The sequence below is a fragment of the Dendrobates tinctorius genome, unplaced genomic scaffold, assembly GCF_039654945.1.
Source record: "Dendrobates tinctorius isolate UK_male_01 unplaced genomic scaffold, ASM3965494v1 ptg000263l, whole genome shotgun sequence".
NCBI classification, from domain to species: domain Eukaryota; kingdom Metazoa; phylum Chordata; class Amphibia; order Anura; family Dendrobatidae; genus Dendrobates; species Dendrobates tinctorius.
The window spans coordinates 2,846,929-2,867,421 of NW_027361930.1; the positions used below are offsets into that span (position 1 = coordinate 2,846,929).

A 20,493-nucleotide genomic window follows, 5' to 3' on the forward strand; every position below is an offset into this window, starting at 1 on the left:
TAACTTTGGTGCACTGCCAAACTTTATTTTCCCATATAATTGTTGAGGGAAACATTTGACATAAATGGTGGTTAAATTCAAGACATACATGTCTTATATAAGGAGAACTTTCTATGCACCCATTCTTCCTCCTTGGGAACAGTACATCCCAACAAATGTGTCCCCTGATTTCAGCAGATGTGCACTGTCCTCCATTCCTGGTGGTATCTGTAGCATCCGTTAACACAGGTGAGTGGTCTTCTGCCATTACACTCAATGAATTTGTCCGAAAAAAGCAAAATAAATCAAATTATAAAAGGTAGTCCTATAGCCTTAAGGAGTCATCAGAGTACTAATGTCTTATTTTGAAAATATATAAATCACACCCTGGTAACTCAAATTAGGAAATAAATGCATGTTTGCATATAATAAAATAATGATACATATACAAGGATGAGGGTTTGTTTGAAGAAGTCCTACTACAAGAACTCTTCAGACTGAATGTCACTCGATTGCAACACTGACTCACAGAATCAAGGATTCATTTTTTGAATGGATTAGCTGACTCCAAATATCCTAAAGAAAAAAAGTTCTTTTATTTTTCCCCCAAAATTAAAAATAATTAATTTGTGTGGTGACATGACAAATAAAATGCTGTGTCTCAAAATGACCAAATAAACCCTTAACATTCTGCGTTAGCAAGCATGTAACATATTAGCTGCACTATTAACTCTTGTATTGCCCAAAATTAGAAGTTGGTAATATGTTTATGCCAATACCGTTGGACTGTGCCTCTCAATACCAACCCATTCATAGATGGCTACTCTCCCACAATATGGTTTGCCACAACGTCACCCATATTAGCAATTTATGAACCATATTAACTGCTTAAATCCCCTGAGAATAAACCTTGTCACTTTTGAGGTGCTTTTTGCTCTTTTGTTGAACACATTTCTGTACTTTATAATACTGTATAAATGTTAGGAACATAAGTATGTTATCATTCATGTATTCGTCATTTCCAATTTCAGCTCTGTTCTGTGAATTGTTTTTGGATCGGCAAAAATGTATTGTGCCTCATGTCTCTAAAATATTCTGTTGCATTCATGTTCACCAGTTTAATGGTCATGTATCATTTATGTTCATTTCCAGCATGTTTTTGTCTAGCAAAAATAATATGCAATGTTTTTTTTTTTCATTTTATTCACACAAGCAAAGAGCCAGTTCTGTGTGTCTTCAACAATTCATCTGGATCTGAAGAATGGTATATACTTGTGGAATATATGAAGCAGTTTGGTATGCAGGAGGCAAAGTAATGCTCACATCTCCATCTTTAAGAAAAAAGAGACATAGGTAGACAACATGCTTCCTTCTCTTGGCTAGATGTGCATGTGTTCTGAATAAAAGCGAAGAAGAGAAAGACAGACAATTCAATGTCTTAAGTGACTATTGGTATGAAGCAAGGAAAAGAGGTGAGTGGCAGTGTGTGGGTTTGGATACATTAATATTGAGACAAAAGAGGGCACATTATCCCATTCCTGTGTTTTGCAGAAAACAGCAGATCTTAAGGGGTGCATGTTTGCCCATCTCATCCATTACAACAGGTCCACAAAATCCTAAGGCTATGCCATATCTCTGACCCTCCTGATATAGTCTCTGAGTTCGTGTTGGTCTCTTAGTCCCATATCTCGGCAAACCCACTCAAGATCACATTCTTCTGCCCCTGGTACTGCATCATAAACACTACCTTCACTAGGTAAACTAGTAAAGGTAGTAAACTTCACTCTCTTGCGCTTGGATGTTGGAGAGGAACTTAATGGGTCCTCACTTGCTTCCCTACTGGAGCCACCACCACCAGAGGAACCATCTCCACGTCCATGAGATTGGCTTTGCACACTAGCCTGAGAACTGCTGTTACTGCTACTTCCTCTTGCTTCCCCTCTACAGCACGAAGAATGATGAGGTGGTAGAGTTCCTGCTTCTAAGGGATTTCCAGGACTTTCAGGTTGTGGAGATAACTCTCCTCGTGCTCTAAGAGGCTGACCATTTCCAAGAAAAACCCAATGGTGAGAATGATCAGGATTTGCCTGGCCCTCTGGTGGAACCCTTTTGTGTCTGTATTTTAAAACAAACACAATACAGTTTATAAGGAAGACCAGTATGGCAAGGCAGAAAACTCCAAGGAGAGCATACATTCCAATTTCCAGGTCTGTTAATCCTCGTGGTAATTGAGGATAAACTGTAGGAATTGGTAAAGAATAGTCCCCAGGAACACGTGAACTGTGCTCTTCGACTGGTGTAGATAGACTTATCATAGATGTTGTTTCTTGTGTTTCTATGTTGTCTTGCACAGGCGAATATGGGGGAACCTCAGTTATTAATTTTCCATGTTCACCTTCTCCTCCTGGTTCAAGAGAGCCAAAAACAACATGGGCAAGAGCTGTTGCTGTGAAGAGAACACTTTTCCGTTTAGTTTTTTGGCAGCTTTCATTAATTATCATTTCAGCCCTAAGCAATGACCCTGTTCCCTGCTCTTCTCCAGCGATTACAAGAGGAAAAGCACGTTCTGGGCTTACAGATACCACCTTTTCATCCAAGCTCGTGACTGATAATGTGTAATCTTTGGGATCATAAAGTGACAATGGAGCGGAGGTTCCATCACTGAATGTGAGCCAAAGATTCAGTAGAGCTTCCTGAAAGAAAAAAAAACACATAAATTAGTTTTAAACACTGTTCCGAACATCATTCTGCCAGTAATAGAGACATTGTATATCATAATGCCTTTAAGAACTACATCTTAGACTTGAGTACGGGCAGATCTGTATTATTATGGAGTTTACCTGTTCTCCTTGGACAACATCAAGAATAGGTACTTGGCCACTTTGGGCATTATTTAGAAAGGCAGAATTTATTGATCTGCCTTTTTGAACAACCAAAATGAAATCTGGTAGGTGCTTTTTTAGGCTTGCTTATCGAGGTCGCAGTAAATTAGCCTTTGCAATAGAATTACACTTACTTGTATAACACTGTGTAACAGCTACATGAGATATGGTAGCACAACCTCTGTCATGGCCAAAGTCGCTTTTTAGCCCCAGCCTAAATTTAACAATGCAGCTCATATGCTAATGGAATTTTTTTTAAGTATCCCTGGATTCAATTTTGGTTTGAGACCCCTGATATAGACTCTTCCTGCATAGTCATTTAACACTCTTTTAAGAGCCTCTGTCATGAATGCCAGAATAGTGCAGCATGCTGCAATATATTTTTCTGATAAAATGACACCATGATGGAAACCCAATGAACCCAATTATGGCCAATGGGGTCCTGTTCAAGCTGTTGATGTCCATTAGGTGACATTTTTGTCCCCAGCTTAGGGATGGGCGAATCTACTCGTTAGGACTCGTTACTCTGCGAGTAGTAGGGGACTCGCAGGAGTCGGTACTCTGCGAGTTTCCAAGCGATTACTCGCACAGTAACGAGTCCAATGCAAATCAATGGCAATCCTAGTTTTTGCAGAGTTTCTTAGCGATTTTGTGTCAGCAGCTGGACACAAAATCGCTAAGAAACTAGGATTGCTTGTATTAAACTGTGAAAAAACTAGCTAGGAGTTCTCTCTCTCTCTCTCTCTCTCCTCCCCAGCACAGGGATCGCTGCAAAACTCGCATCCCCATTCTCCTCCCCCCCATCACAGGAATCGCTGCAAAACTCGCATCCCCATTCTCCTCCCTCCCATCACAGGATTCGCTGCAAAACTCGCATCCCCACTCCTCCCCTCCAGCACATCCCCATTCTCCTCCCCAGCACAGGAATCGCTGCAAAACTCGCATCCCCATTCATTAACATTGGACTCGCTAGACTTGCAACGAATAGCGAGTTTCCAAGTCGGACTCGTTACAGCCTAGCGATTCCGAATATTTCAGGATTCGCCCATCCCTACCCCAGCTTGAATTCTACTGAACATAGTAAAAAAAAAAGAGTGCGGAGCCTTTGTAGGTTGGAAATAAATCAACAAGTGAAGGAATCAGGGTGATTATGTCTTTAAAATGTTAAAGACACAAGGACCTAAGGTGCTGTCACATATATTACTGCTTTTCAATATGTAAATAAAGGTACAAAAGCCGTATGTAGAAATAAAAAAAAATGAAATCTACATAATAATGACAGAGAAATTAATTTAATACCTAGCAGATAAAATTCATAGCAAATGCTATTATAGCTAAACAAATTTCTGAAGGGCATTGCATCAAAAATAAAAGCATTATGTAGAAGAATAAAAATTTCTTTATAAACGCCACAAACATTTACAATAATTTAACATTTATGAGGAGAGTCATGCCATGCAGCTTATATCACTTACACCATATTGAATTGAAATGAAGATGAAAATACACTTTGGAAATGTTTTCCCTTTCTTATACAGTAATACTTCACTTCAGAGAGCTAAGACCAGAACTGGTTACACAAATGCTTTAATGTTGATATATTACTTTCGGGATTATAGTTATCTGCTTAAAACACATTCCAACATTGTTAGCGTGTTTCGTGATAACATCTTGACAAGAACACATATTTATACAATAATCCTGCATCTAAATTAAAATTGGTCTTTGAAATAACAGATTATTTTCACACTGTTCCGTGAAAGTACTATTTTGTGGATTATACTGTAGAAATAGTTCACTTTCCTTGTGAATGGGGTTACTTACTTGTTTTGGATAATTTAACAGATACTGTGCAGTTGTCTTTGCAACTATAGTGTGGCTGTTTCCTGGGCTGGCATGTAAGGAGAGGGTAAGTCCTGATATCACCTGTGCTTGGAGCTCCACAATGCTGACCTTTTCCTCAGTCACCGTAATTGTTGTTTCACCCAGCACTGCCTCCATTAGTGGAGACACCACCTATCCAAATTAAGAAAAGAGCAAGAAAAAGCACAATAAATTAACTTTCTCATAATATTGTAACATTTCAGAATAATTTGCATTGAGACATCTTGTGACTTTAAAAGTAGCCACTAGATATTATCAAATTTTTTGAAGCTTCAAATTTGTCAAGTTCAACAATTTATTTCCAAAATTCAATTCACAGCGAATCACTTTGCTACATATTACAATACAGCAACGTCTCCAATTGCCCTGGAAAGATGTGTTTAAATCTCTTCAGTCTCCTAGGACTATATCTAACATTTTTCATGCTCTTTAACACAAACACAGCCATACAGCATGTGCACACCAATCCTTAATTCCCCTTTGACTAACATTGGTTGTGCACTACACTGCGGATTTGATGAAATTCCGCGCGTCCAAAAACGCTGCGGAAATGCATCAAAATCCGGAAAGTGTGCACATAGCCTCAGTAATGTCAAAATGACCTCACTATAGAAACAAATAGTAACTCCATAGTATCCAACAGCCAAATTAGTACCACAGCATACTGAAAGACATTTCATGTTTTTAAAATTATAAACTGGTTAAAAAATTATCCCTGTTACTAATTTCTGATCAGGAAACCTTTCTGTGCAGAATATTGATTCAAACTGTTGGCGTTGCTGTCAGAGGTAACATCATCCTGATGTCACTGAGATGTGTGATGTGCCCTAAATTCCACAATATCCTTCACTTCCTCCTGACTAGTGTGCTTACCTAAGGCAAAGTAGGACAATTATGACCTGAGTTAGTACTGCTGCCCGCATAACTTGTGTAAGTGATGGTGGTTGTGCGTCTGTAAAATAACTGCAGGCAGTTTTTGGCAATTTGTACAAACAGAATCTCAAGTTGTTCAAATTTACCAGGACCTGCCAATTTCATAAAATTTAACGCAAATTCAATTTGCATCAAATCTATTCACTTATTTCCAGTGCTAAAAATGTGCGGTCAATTTCCACACACAGATGCTTGTTTTTATCCTTCATTTCAACTTATAATAATATTTCCTGGGTCACTGTATACATGAGACAATGCTGATTGGAGAAGAGTCAATCAATCCTCATGAGTGTTTCACTAGGGAAACACCTGTAATACTAAAGGGGATGTGCCTGATTGATGAAAATGTCTATTCACAACTCTATACAATTAATAACACCACTATACAGTAAAACGTAGTATTGGATCTTCTATACTCCTTTCTACCTGTACCAGTATCAGTTGTTCCGTTGGAACTCTTTCTTATTACTATGTATGAAGCCTTGCTTTATCTGTATTTGTCAATGTAAATTATCAAATTCATCTTCATTTTTTCATTCATTTTTGAGCTGGTAGTTTGGAGCTTTGGAACCAATTATCAGCTTAACAAAGAGTTTTGTATTTTAATGTGCAATGGCCACCCTGGAACACATTGCATTCTACTTCAAGGGGCCAATCTCATGTTTATCAGCTTTCTTCTCAAGGAAGTTAATAGCATGTCTTTGGGTGGTTACAGGTGTATGTAACAAAGTCAATATGTGTGTTATACTGCTATTTCCAGCCACTAAAAACAGCAATTGGAGTTAGTTTCTGTGGGGAGGAGGACCCCCATATAGTGATAGGGCCGGAACCAGGGAGACCGCCATCAGGGTTATTGAAGAAACCACATCAGGGGAATTACAAAGGGAGACATGCGATTGAAGTTGTCAGGGCAACAGGGGGCGGGGCGAGGGAAAAAGGAGCAGGGGGCGCGCTGAGGTGGCAGTTGGAAGGGAGCCTGACAAGAAGGAGAGAGCCGTGCGGCAGAGGGAGGACTGTGGCAACTGACGGTGTGGGAAAGAGAGACAGGCAGGAGACTGTAAAAGGAAAATTTGAGACTGACCGAAGAGTGACGTGTAAGAGACTCTCCCCTGGAGTCCCTCCCCGCGAACATTCAGATAAAGTGACGGCCGCTGATTCCCTCCGTGGTGTGACAGGACCGGGATCTCAGGTGACTGCTGCAACGAGACAGAAATCCGGTACAGTGGTCAGGACACTGCCCCCCTGTCTTCTCCCACAGCTACGGCCCCGTCATCACCGACCTCAGGTGACGCCACCTCGCTATAGGCGGCCGCAGAGCCCCGTCCCGGTTACTGAGGGGACAATGAGCAGAGTTTGTTAACGTTTATGTTTTTGGACCTGCTTCATGACCTGGCTGGGGAACGAGCGCCTCTAAACGGACGCCTGGGAGATTTACCCCCCCCGAACAGTCTCTTCAGGGCCTGTTGTGCCCCACCATTCCCATCTCTTCAGGGCCTGTTGTGCCCCACCGTTCCAGCTTCTTCAGGGCCCGTTGTGCCCCACCGACCCCATTTCTTCAGGGCCTGTTGCGCCACACCATTCCAGTTTCTTCAGGGCCTGTTGTGCCCCACCGTTCCAGCTTCTTCAGGGCCTGTTGTGCCCCACCGACTCCATTTCTTCAGGGCCTGTTGCGCCCCATCATTCCAGTCTCTTCAGGGCCTGCTGCGCCCCATCGTTCTGGTTCCTTCAGGGCCTACTGCGCCCCATCGTTCTGGTTCCTTCAGGGCCTGCTGCGCCCCATCGTTCTGGTTCATTCAGGGCCTGCTGCGCCCCACCGTTCCGGTATCTTCAGGGCCGGACAAGCACGAGTCCTTCCGGGAAATCGTGGATTGCAAGACAGCTACATCTGCAACCCCTGAGTGGTCGTGAACTCGAGCGACGCCCAGAAGGCTAAGTGCACTATAGGAAAATAAGGACCCTTTCTGTTTGAATGTTGTTTTACGAGTCCCTGCGAGGACAAATAGGTATTTCTTCTTTATTTGATTGAAGCAGTTTAGCCCTTGCGGCTTTAAACTTATAAAAGTTTATTTCACCCCACATTCAGTCTCGTGTCTCGTCACTGCATCCTGTGAGCCTGCTCGAACCCTACATTTGGCGTAGTCGGCAGGATGCAGTCTCCGAGCGCGGACAGTGGTGGCCCCGAACATGGGGGAGCTGTAAGCTCTGTAAATAATGAGGGTCCCTGTACCAGCATTTCATTGGGGGCCATGCTGAACAACCTGCCTAGATTCTCTGGCTCAAATACTACGCTGGACAGAGCGGATGCGGGGGCTTTTTCGGATGCATCCAATGACCCCTGACCTGGAAGCTGAAGTAGCACTCATGGCCCTAGACGGGGAGGTGCGGAGGTCAGTGATGTTGAAACCTCCGGGGCACCGCAACACTTTTGAAAAGGTGTTGCAGATAGTGGAACAGACCCACGGGGATCCTACTAATGTGGGAGAGTTAAGGACCCGTCTGTTTAGCCGGATGCAGGCAGAGGGGGAGACGATTACTCAGTATATGAATGTACTCCAAGAGTTGCACACGGCTATTGAAAGAAAAGACGGGGTAGAGGTAGGACCTGTTGACATTACCCTACGTGACCTACTGGTGACTGGACTGCGAGATCCACTGATAAAGCAGGCATTACGGGAACGGATCAGAATGAATCCCCAAATAGACTTTTCAGAAGTGGGAAGTCAGGCACGAGTTCGGGAGCAAGAGCAGGGGATGGCGGTCCCCGTGGGGAAGGTCCGAGGTGTGGAGGCCTCCTCGAACACAGTTGAGGAACCTCAATGGGTGGAGGAGATGAAGCGAGAATTGAAAAATATTAAGAGTGAGTTGGCTGAAGTAAAGAGAAGAACCGAACCGGAGACTGGGCGACCCAGTGTTAATCCCGGTCCCTGGGGGTCACGCTCTCCGCGGGGTGGTCAATCTCTACCGGCCCGGTGTTATGAGTGTGGAGAACCAGGCCACTTCGCCCGAGAGTGTCCGCGGCGTGGGAGATACCCACCCCGGCGGCCATTAAACTAAAGGGCTCCGGACTGGGGGGACGCCGCTCGGAGCCGAAAACCACAACTAGGGGTGGTGGAAGTCCCGAAGATTTGGTAGCAAAGTGTCCAGTAGTTTGGGCAGAAGTAGAGGGCCGGGCCGTCCGGTGTCTGGTGGACACGGGGTCACAAGTAACCACTATGCCCGCAGCGTACTTTCAACAAAACTTTCCGGAGGCAGCAAGGCCTCAGTGGGGGCCCATGATTAGACTAGTAGCCGCCAACCAACTGCCGGTCCCGGTTGCCAGGGTAGTGTGGGTGCAGGTGACATTGTGCGGTAAACCCCTCGGCCGCAGAGGGGTGGTGCTGACTCAAGGAGAAGCTGATCAACGACACCCCGTCACCCTAGGCATGAATATTTTAAAAGAGTTTGGTAACCTGATGCTTAATGATCCCACACAAAGGACACTGAAGCAGTGGGGTTCTCGCACAGCTCAGGGACAGGTATTCCAGCAACTGGTGCGAGGTGCGCGGGTGCATCGGGACTGCCAGGAGGGTGAGGCTTTGGGCAAGGTCATCACGACAGCGGCACCCCTGATTGTGCTGCCTCCTGGACAGACAGTGGTGGCCCTGCCAATTCGGGCCCCGATACCTTTGGAAGGTGTAGAGGTGCAGGTGGAGCCGTGTCACTCAGAGCACTTACCTCCTGGCATACTGGTGGCCCGTTCCCTCGCTACGGTGCGAAAAGGAACCGTCCTGGTCCGCTGCGTTAACCTTGAAGACCGAGATACCATTCTGAAAGCACGGACTGTACTGGCCAAACTAGTAAAGCCTTTAGAAGAAGTGCTGCCCGCTCCTGCGGTTCAATTACGAGTACACCCCGAGGATCCTTGGGAGGTAACAATACGAACCCTACAGGCCCACGAAGTCTCGACACAAGAGAAGGGCCGAAATATTTTGGAGCAGATGCGGGCCGAGCTTTCTGGACTAACTGCGGCCCAACTTTCACAAGTAAAAGCATTGCTGGGACAGTACCATGAAGTATTTGCTAGTCATGAGGACGACTTTGGGTGTACCACCACCATCACTCATGAGATCCCCACAGCAGGAGCGGCCCCTATCCGAGAACGATATCGACAGGTTCCGCCACAACTCTATCAAGAGGTGAAAACTTTGCTGGCTCAGATGCTACAAAAAGGGGTGATACGGGAAAGTCAAAGCCCTTGGGCGGCTCCCATCGTGTTGGTCTGGAAGAAAGATGGTACACTACGATTCTGTGTGGATTATCGTTAATTGAATGCTTGCACTATTAAAGACTCATACCCACTGCCCCGCATAGAAGAATCTCTGTCTGCATTGGGCAAAGCAACATATTTTTCGACCCTGGACTTGGCCAGTGGGTACTGGCAGGTGCCCATGTCAGAAGAGGACAGAGCTAAGACGGCGTTCATAATGCCCATGGGACTGTTTGGGTTTATTCGAATGCCATTCGGGCTGGCCAACGCCCCCGGGACATTTCAGCGATTGATGGAGCGATGTCTAGGGGATCTCAATTTTGAGGCCACGTTGATCTACCTGGACGACATCATTGTCTATGCCGCCTCCTTCGAGGACCACCTGAAGCGGTTGGGACAGGTACTCAGCCGGCTGCAAAAGTACGGGTTGAAGGTGAAGCCTCAGAAATGCCACCTATTTCGCTCTCAGATTGAGTATCTGGGTCATGTCGTTTCGGCAGAGGGTGTGAGGCCATCCCGGGAGAAGATTGCTGCTATCCAAGAATGGCCTACCCCCGAGACGGTGAAAGACGTGCAGGCTTTTCTGGGGTTAGCTGGATATTACCGTCGTTTCGTAAAGAATTTTGCATGTCGAGCTCGAGCCCTGCATGACCTGCTGAAGTGGGCTCCCACTGGGGCCAATGGGTGAAAAGTCCAGTGGCAACACCCTCAGGAAGAGGCCTTCCGAGATCTCAAGGCTGCACTCTCGGGTGCCCCAGTGTTGGCTTATGCGGATTTCTCTCAGCCGTTCATCCTGCACACTGATGGGAGTCTTCACGGGCTAGGAGCTGTATTGTCACAGGTTCAAGATGGCCGGGAGAGGGTGATCGCATATGGAAGCCGTTCACTCCATGACTCCGAGCGTAACCCTGACAATTACAGCTCTTTTAAGCTCCTCGCAGTAGTGTGGGCTATGACGGAGAGATTCGCAGAGTACCTAGCGGGCTCCGAGGTGGTAGTGCGAACTGACAACAACCCACTGGCTTATTTGGAAAATGCCAAGTTGGGGGCTTTGGAGCAGCGATGGGTGGCCCGAATGGCGAAGTACAATTACAAGATTATTTACAAAAGGGGGGCCGAAAATGTTCATGCAGATGCTCTCTCTAGGATTCGACATACAACTCCCGGACAGAATCGAGACGAAGAATTAGAATGAGAGGAAATACCGTTTGCTCTTACCGCTGCCGTGCTCACCAATGTTGATGCAAAAGTATCTTCCCCAGAGGCCCATAGGGGCATCCTGGAACAATCTCGTGATAAGTGGATACAACAGCAACAAGAAGATGAAGAAGTTGGACTTCTCCGGACATGGGTCGCCGCTGGTCAATTACCCACTGATACTCAACGACAAGCTTTGACCCAAGACCTGTCGCTGATGCTGCGACAATGGGAGAGACTGATTATCCGAAAGGGATTACTGTACTGTAAAATCACTTCACAAACAACCTCAACGACTGTTTGGCAGGTGGTTACGCCCGGAGCACTACTACACGAACTGGCTCGAGAGGCTCACGAAAAAGGGGCCCACTTTGGAGTCAAAAACCATTGGTTTGCAATGGTTACAACAGAAGGTTTATCACCCACGCTTGCCAGCTGTTGTGGACGAAGTTTGCCGTACTTGCCGCTTATGTGAATTGGCCAAACCGCCTGCTCAGAGGGCCGCAACACAGACGATTGTGATTTCAGAACCCTTGGAGCTCCTGACGGTGGATTATCTGCACATTGGTCCCGCATTCCAGGGATACGAACACTGCCTCGTCATGGTCGATCATTTCACCAAATTTGCTGTGGTCACCCCTACTCGAGACCAGACCGCGGAGTCAGCCGCTTCCGCAATTTGCAGAAACTTTATACAAGTGTACGGCTGTCCTCAACGTATACATTCCGACCAGGGAGCATGTTTTTTGGGGAAAGTAATGGAAGAACTACATCATCTTTATGGGATTGATAAATCCCGGACTACACCATATCACCCACAAGGGAATGGGGCTTGTGAGCGATTTAATCGGACATTGATTCAAATGCTACACACTCTGGAGAGTGACAAGAAAGCTTGTTGGCCTGAATATGTTTCTGAATTAGTGTGGGTTTATAATCGGGTACATCGAGTAACGGGATATACTCCTTATTTCCTGCTGTTCGGACGAGAGGGTAAAGGGATCACGGAGGTAGAGTTGGGTCCCGAAGAGCCTCGGCCCTGGACCGGAGTGTCGTCTTGGGTCCGAAATCATCGCCACAGGTTGCAAACTCTTCACCGAATTGCACATACCAAACTTCAAGACTGGGAACACCCAGGGAAGAATACAACTTTTTCCCCCCATCTCCAAAGCGGGGACCGTGTGCTTGTACTAGATCAACGCCCCCAGAATAAACTAGAGTCATGTTGGGAAGAAAGTCCTTATCGGGTACTACGCCGTATCCATCCAGAAGGACCTGTGTACGAAATACGGCCCGAGCAGGATGAAACACTGCCCACCCGCATTGTGCATCGTAATATGTTACGCCCGTGTATTTCCACCGATCCGAAGCAACGGGAACCCGTCCCGAAGACATCCGAACCCGAGTCCATATGCTGGGACTCGGATGACGAGGATTTCCCTCCAGTTTCCAAGGGCCCTCCACCCAATAATGAGCCAGTTGACACAATTAACCCACCGGCATCTTGCAGCTCACCGACGTCCACCACCCCAGAAGATTACACCCCAGTTGAACTGAGACGCTCCGAGCGGTCAACAGCCGGCAAACCCCCCGAACGGTATGAACAAGACCAGTTTGTATGGCAACAAATATCGACACCTTTACTGGCCAATCTCAATAGACTAACACCCTCGCCCGAGGACTGGCGAGCTTACAGGGTGGGGGAATGTGGGGAGGAGGACCCCCATATAGTGATAGGGCCGGAACCAGGGGGACCGCCATCAGGGTTATTGAAGAAACCACATCAGGGGAATTACAAAGGGAGACAAGCGATTGAAGTTGTCAGGGCAACAGGGGGCGGGGCGAGGGAAAAAGGAGCAGGGGGCGCGCTGAGGTGGCAGTTGGAAGGGAGCCTGACAAGAAGGAGAGAGCCGTGCGGCAGAGGGAGGACTGTGGCAACTGACGGTGTGGGAAAGAGAGACAGGCAGGAGACTGTAAAAGGAAAATTTGAGACTGACCGAAGAGTGACGCGTAAGAGACTCTCCCCTGGAGTCCCTCCCCGCAAACATTCAGATAAAGTGACGGCCGCTGATTCCCTCCGTGGTGTGACAGGACCGGGATCTCAGGTGACTGCTGCATCGAGACAGAAATCCGGTACAGTGGTCAGGACACTGCCCCCCTGTCTTCTCCCACAGCTACGGCCCCGTCATCACCGACCTCAGGGGACGCCACCTCGCTATAGGCGGCCGCAGAGCCCCGTCCCGGTTACTGAGGGGACACTGAGCAGAGTCTGTTAACGTTTATGTTTTTGGAACTGCGTCATCACCTGGCTGGGGAACGAGCGCCTCTAAACGGACACCTGGGAGATTTACCCCCCGAACAGTCTCTTCAGGGCCTGTTGTGCCCCACCGTTCCCATTTCTTCAGGGCCTGTTGTGCTCCACCGTTCCAGATTCTTCAGGGCCCGTTGTGCCCCACCGACCCCATTTCTTCAGGGCCTGTTGCGCCACACCGTTCCAGTTTCTTCAGGGCCTGTTGTGCTGCACCGTTCCAGCTTCTTCAGGGCCCGTAGTGCCCCACCGACTCCATTTCTTCAGGGCCTGTTGCGCCCCATCATTCCAGTCTCTTCAGGGCCTGCTGCGCCCCATCGTTCTGGTTCCTTCAGGGCCTGCTGCGCCCCATCGTTCTGGTTCCTTCAGGGCCTGCTGCGCCCCATCGTTCTGGTTCCTTCAGGGCCTGCTGCGCCCCACCGTTCCGGTATCTTCAGGGCTGGACGAGCACGAGTCCTTCCGGGAAATCGTGGATTGCAAGACAGCTACATCTGCAACCCCTGAGTGGTCGTGAACTCGAGCGACGCCCAGAAGGCTAAGTGCACTATAGGAAAATAAGGACCCTTTCTGTTTGAATGTTGTTTTACGAGTCCCTGCGAGGACAAATAGGTGTTTCTTCTTTATTTGATTGAAGCAGTTTAGCCCTTGCGGCTTTAAACTTATAAAAGTTTATTTCACCCCACATTCAGTCTTGTGTCTCGTCACTGCATCCTGTGAGCCTGCTCGAACCCTACATTTCGATGGCAGCTGTTTAACCACTTAAGTGACACTGTCTATCTTTAACAGTAGACTTTAAGTTGCATGATCCTGTTCAGGCATCCTTCTCAACGTACATCATCCCCCTGCAGCATGATCGTGGGGTGCTGATGGGCTGTCATGGTAGCTTAGGGTGTGTTGAAGACCCCCATCCCAACGTATTTAGTACTTCTGTGAAGTCAAGTCATAGGCAGAGCTTAATGAAAAACTGTTATCTGTACCATCCAGTGTATAGTACAAGTTATCGCAGGCTCAAGTTCCTTTTAGGACTAAAAAAGTAAAAAGTAATAAAATAAAAAGCTTTTTAAAATATTATTAAAATCATATACATTTGATTCCCTGTTTTTTCCTGTCCAAAAACAAATAAAAAAGCTTGCATTGTATTGATCTGTGAAACATAAGATTATTTAACAATGAGGGAAAAAAAATAAATACAATATGAGACGCATGAATTGCTGTTATTTGCCCTTGAGCATTCACCAAAATAACACTATTAAAATGTTGCATATAACCCAAAATGGTATTAATAAAATCCAGCTATCAAAAAGGAAAATGTTATGGGTTTTTAAAAATGATTACGGTAAAGTAACACGGGTGCTACCTATCCAAAAAACTCAGATGCAGCTGGTGAAGAGACAGGACTGTGTCGGCTCCTGTTATAAAGTCTGAGCGAACCGTATATTTGTGTGATTCACCGCGCTATGCTGAGCAGATGTATACAAAAAAAAAAAAAAGGGAAATAAATACTTAACAGCAGTTATACGTACTTACTTAAAAATGAAGTTGATGTAGAATATTCTGTGTAAGTTGAGATGTCTAAGTGGTAAGTAGTTTGCAGGTTATCTGATGGTAGAGATCTCGTTTTTGATAGCTGCTGATGCTATTGGAGCAATGATATATTAAGGTACCAATAAAACATACAAAAGGTCACACCACTCCTTGCATGTCCACCATACTCACTGGTTGTATCTTAACGTTTATATTCTCTTCGGGGTGTTCCCTTTATGGTGGATCAATTGATACAATACTAAATATGAAGAGAATTTCAATTACTAACAGTGACCACAACCTTGATATTCAGTCCCAGTTCCTGGGGTACATATGCACTTACTTGTGCTAGATTTGTTATGCTACACAGGTGTAAATCCTGATAGACTCTCTATAATGGTCTTTGTTGGCTTTATTTAGAGCCGGTGCAGGGACGATATCCACTGTTGAAAAAAATGACAAAGTGCTGGGTAAGGAGGGATCCACTAAACCCACAAATAGTGCTAGCGTTCCAGTAGCCAGTTAGTCCTGGTAGGACTTCTATGCACTTACTTCTGGTAATTGCTCTGTTGCAGTCTGGCTGAGGCAGCAGCTGCTGATAGAGTGATAAGCGATGCAGTGTAAGGAGGGATCCACTAGACACCCTAATTATGCTAGCATTCCAATAATCAGTTAGTCCTAATAGGACTTCTATGCACTTACTTCTGGTGATTGCTCTGGCGCAATCTGGCTGAGGCAGCGGCTGAGGCAGCGGGTCTGGCTGAGGCAGCTGCTGGCGTCTACCCGCTCCCGTACTACACGCTGCATAGCTTATCGCTCCATCAGCAGCTATACTTATATTTATTTCCCTTTTTTTTTTTTGTATACATCTGCTCAGCATAGCGAGGTGAATCACACAAATATACGGTTCGCTCAGACTTTATAACAGGAGCCGACACAGTCCTGTCTCTTCACCAGCTGCATCTGAGTTTTTTGGATAGGTAGCGCCCGTGTTACTTTACTGTAATCATTTTTAAAAACCCATTTTTTTTTTTTTTTTGTATACATCTGCTCAGCATAGCGCGGTGAATCACACAAATATACGGTTTTTAAAAATGGTGTTCAGAATTTTTTAAACCACAAAAATAAGAAAAAACTATTAAAAGTTGCAATTGTATTAACTTGGAAAATTATATTGCCACATTCATTTTTATAAAAAATGATTGGCGTCAAAATGAAACCCAAAAAACAATGGCAGAATTGTATATTTTTCACTATTTTACATCACTTGGAATGGTAAAATGAATGATGTTGTTCAAAACTACAAATCATCTCACAAAAAGCCAAAGCCCTCATACATCTACAGTATGTTGACAGAATGTAAAAAAAGTTATAGCTCTTGAAAGAAGAGTAAAAAGCAAAAGCGCAAAAATAAAATTTTGCTGGATCATTAAAGGATTAAGAGCTCACTTTTCGCATCGGCTTCCTCAGGGAGCTAGCTTTCTTATCTTGGCCCCCTGTGGAAGCCAACGTGAAACATGCCTTGGAGCGAGTGTTACATCCACAGACATGGATACGGGTAAGAGCCAGTAATGATATGACTCATTCCACCACTATTAGAGATAGTATCTAGATAACCACTGACTCTGTGAAATATACTGTATAGTAGAAACTGCCTTGCTTATGTGGTGTTAGGAGTCTGCAACTATATTTGCTCTTTTGACTATTAGTTGCACTGTCACTTTATCTATACATTCAGTATAATGTAAGGCTCTTTTCTCCGTGTCTGTGGGGTTACACCACATCTTTGGTGCACCTGAGACCTGATTTGAACAGCTCTGTCAATGATAAGTCTGTTTTTGATATGTGCATTTCATTGTATGCTTTGAACTATTTAGATTAAAAATACTTGTATTATGATATTTTCTTGTGGCTTATACAGTCATATGTAAAAGTTTGGGCACCCATATTAATGATAACCTTTTTTCTTTATAACAATTTTGGTTTTTGCAACAGCTATTTCAGTTTCATATATCTAATTACTGATGGACTCAGTTATATTTCTGGATTCAAATGAGGTTTATTGTACTAACAGAAAATGTGCAATCTGCATTTAAACAAAACTTGTCCGGTGCAAAAGTATGGGCACCTCAACATAAAAGTGACATTAATATTTTGTAGATCCTCCTTTTGCAAAAATAACAGCCTCTAGTTGCTTCCTGTAGCTATTAATGAGTTTCCTGGATCCTGGATGAAGGTATTTGTGACCATTCCTGTTTACAAAACAATTCCAGTTCAGTTAAGTTTGATGGTCGCCGAGCATGGACAGCCCGCTTCAAATCATCCACAGATGTTCAATGATATTCAGGTCTGGGGACTGGGATGGCCATTCCAGAACATTGTAATTGTTCCTCTGCATGAATGCCTGAGTAGATTTGGAGCGGAGTTTGGGATCATTGTCTTGCTGAAATATCCATCCCCTGCGTAACTTCAACTTTGTCACTGATTCTTGCACATTATTGACAAGAATCTGCTGATACTGAGTTGAATCCATGCGACCCTCAACTTTAACAAGATTCCCGGTGCCGGCATTGGCCACACAGCCCCAAAGCATGATGGAACCTCCACCAAATTTTACTGTGGGTAGCAAGTGTTTTTCTTGGAATGCTGTGTTTTTTAGCCTCCATGCATAACGCCTTTTTGTATGACCAAACAACTCAATCTTTGTTTCATCAGTCCACAGGACCTTCTTCCAATATGTAAATGGCTTGTCCAAATGTGCTTTTGCATACCTTAGGCGACTCTTTTTGTGGCGTGCTTGCAGAAACGGCTTCTTTCGCATAACTCTCCCATACAGCGTCTCCTTGTGCAAAGTGCGCTGTATTGTTGACCGATGCACAGTGACACCATCTGCAGCAAGATGATGCTGCAGGTCTTTGGAGGTGGTCTGTGGATTGTCCTTGACTGTTCTCACCATTCTTCTTCTCTGCCTTTCTGATATTTTTCTTGGCCTGCCACTTCTGGGCTTAACAAGAACTGTACCTGTGTTCTTCCATTTCCTTACTATGTTCCTCACAGTGGAAACTGACTGGTTAAATCTCTGAGACAACTTTTTGTATCCTTCCCCTGAAAAGCTATGTTGAATAATCTTGGTTTTCAGATCATTTGAGAGTTGTTTTGAGGAGCCCATGATGCCACTCTTCATAGGAGAATCAACTAGGAGAACTACTTGCAAGTGGCCACCTTAAATACCTTTTCTCATGATTTGATACACCTGGCTATGAAGTTCAAAGCTCAATGAGGTTACAAAACCAATTTAGTGCTTCAGGAAGTCAGTAAAAAGTAGTTAGGAGTGTTCAAATCAAGAAAATGATAAGGGTGCCTATTAGTACAATAAACCTCATTTGAATCCAGAAATATAACTGAGTCCATCAGTAATTAGATATATGAAACTGAAATAGCTGTTGCAAAAACCAAAATTGTTATAAAGAAAAAAGGTTAACATTAATAGGGGTGCCCAAACTTTTACATATGACTGTAAGTTCCATGTTTTCCTGTTTTAAAGGATTAGGAAAAACATGGCTGCCTTCTAAATGTCCCCATAAACATTAGACTAACTTTAATCAAACCCACCGGATTTGGGCAACAATCTAACTTGTATGGGGGATTCTCAGAGTTAAAGATCCAGCATGCTATGTTAAATTTTGCATTGCCAATATTTTTTTTTTATGAAAAGTGCTGCCAGAGATGGAGTTTCACAGTGGCTCTCTTATAGTCGAGTGAGGTAGCTCCAGGCCTAACAATTGGACAATCCAACGTTTGGTCAATATCTGTTGTGAGGACTTGACTCAATCAGCTGCTTCCAAAAGTAGACACAGGAACACTTCTTGTTGTAAATCATCTGCTGGTTTATTGTGGAACAGCATAAACCATAGCAGGTTTCAGCAAAGTAAACAGAGCCTTTCAGGCATAACAGCAAAAGAAAAGATAACGTATTGCAAAGTCCATATGTCTGAGGGATTCAGCCGCTCAGACCACCATGTGTATTCCACCTGGAAGCACCATTTGGAGTCTTTCCTCTCCAAACCACAACACACAGACTGCCTCTCGAGGTGGACATCCTCACACTCTCTATAGATGTCCACATAAAACCAGCCCATGTATGCAACTTTAACTTAATCCTCACAACACGTAGTGTGCTGGAGGAAAATACTCTGGTTTCATATCACTGGCGACATTATGTGTAGTGACATCTGTCTCCCCTTCAATACTTTACCAGTAATCTAAAGTCTAAAGAAGGCTTACCTACTAGTGTTATATTTGGGTTATGTCTAGTATTACAACTCTATTATCCATTCTATTAATGTCAAAAGATGGGAGGACAGGTATGGTATTGTCATGAAAGAAAATAGCAAGAGTTTTTCTAATTCTGTACAATCCCTTAGGGTAAGGGCACACAATATCTTTTTCAGGTGGATTACACCTGGAACCCACCTGAAAAGCACTAGAAAGTAGAACAGTAGAGAGAAAAAACACATGCAAAACTATTTTAAAATAAGTTGCCATATAAGCATATGTTCAGTCCCCCTGAACTTATAATCATTTTAGGCTTCAATCCGTCAAAGCAGCTAAAAGAAGTGACTTGTCCATTCTTCTTGAAGCTTCCACTTGTAAGCCGCTCATTGTTAATACTTGCAATTTGAAAATAAATTTAAATAACAAGTAACGACGGATGGACGGACTTAAAAGTTATATGAAAAAACTTAAGAAAAGATGCTTCAGGAAAAACATCAACGGTGTTTTCTGAAATTGTCTTTTGCTGGAAAAACTAAGTGGGTATGCCGGAATCTAAAGGTTGTTGTGTATGATTACCCTTACATTACTTTCTACTTTTCAAATGCTTGATTCTTAACAGCATAGAAGAAAGAAAGGAAAATGTAAAGTCATATATTATAACAAAGAAAATAAAAGATTTTAGATTGCAGTGAAAGTTTCAGGTCATATCCCAATGCACATTATTTCCAGGGTGAGGGGAAAAGGTGATAAAAAATATATTCTATCACTGAACTATTCTTACTGCTGTAACATAAAAACAGCAAGGTATAAAATTCATATATAATGTAACATAGCGACACAAACCGCACTTGTAAACACTCACTTTGAAAATTGTTGTACCGGGCTCCTTTCCAGCCAATGTATTACTATCAACCATTTCTGCAATCTTTGGGTCTTCCACCTGCATGAAATCGTTCACCAGATCAGTAACCTCCACAAGCCAATTTGGGCCCAACATTGTGATAACCTGGTCAGTGCCTTCCGAAGAAGTGGTATGGAACTGGGTGAAGACTTGTAGCGTGGCATGCTGATACTGAAGAGTGCAACCCCGGTTTAACCTTTTATCTTCTTCATCTTCATCATCATCACTGTCACGTACTGACCTGCCATCAAATGACAATTATAAGAACATAATTCATTATTTTAAAGGACATAAAAAGAGCAAATATATCATCATATGAGTTTCAGATGAAAACATTTAACCTTTGACTTTATAAATAGTCGAA

At 44.3% G+C, this 20,493-nt stretch overlaps 1 protein-coding gene across 1 annotated transcript in view; it reads right to left on the bottom strand.

The window, feature by feature from the left end:
• TMEM132E (transmembrane protein 132E) overlaps positions 1-20,493 on the bottom strand; it is an 861,007-nt gene continuing 840,514 nt past the window's right edge. Inside the window, exons 8-10 of the mRNA XM_073558935.1 lie at positions 20,091-20,370; positions 4,686-4,877; positions 1-2,672 (exon numbers count right to left, since the gene is read on the bottom strand). Coding sequence (XP_073415036.1) covers positions 1,602-2,672; positions 4,686-4,877; positions 20,091-20,370 — 1,543 coding nt within the window. The 3' untranslated portion in view covers positions 1-1,601. The remainder of the gene's footprint in view (positions 2,673-4,685; positions 4,878-20,090; positions 20,371-20,493) is intronic.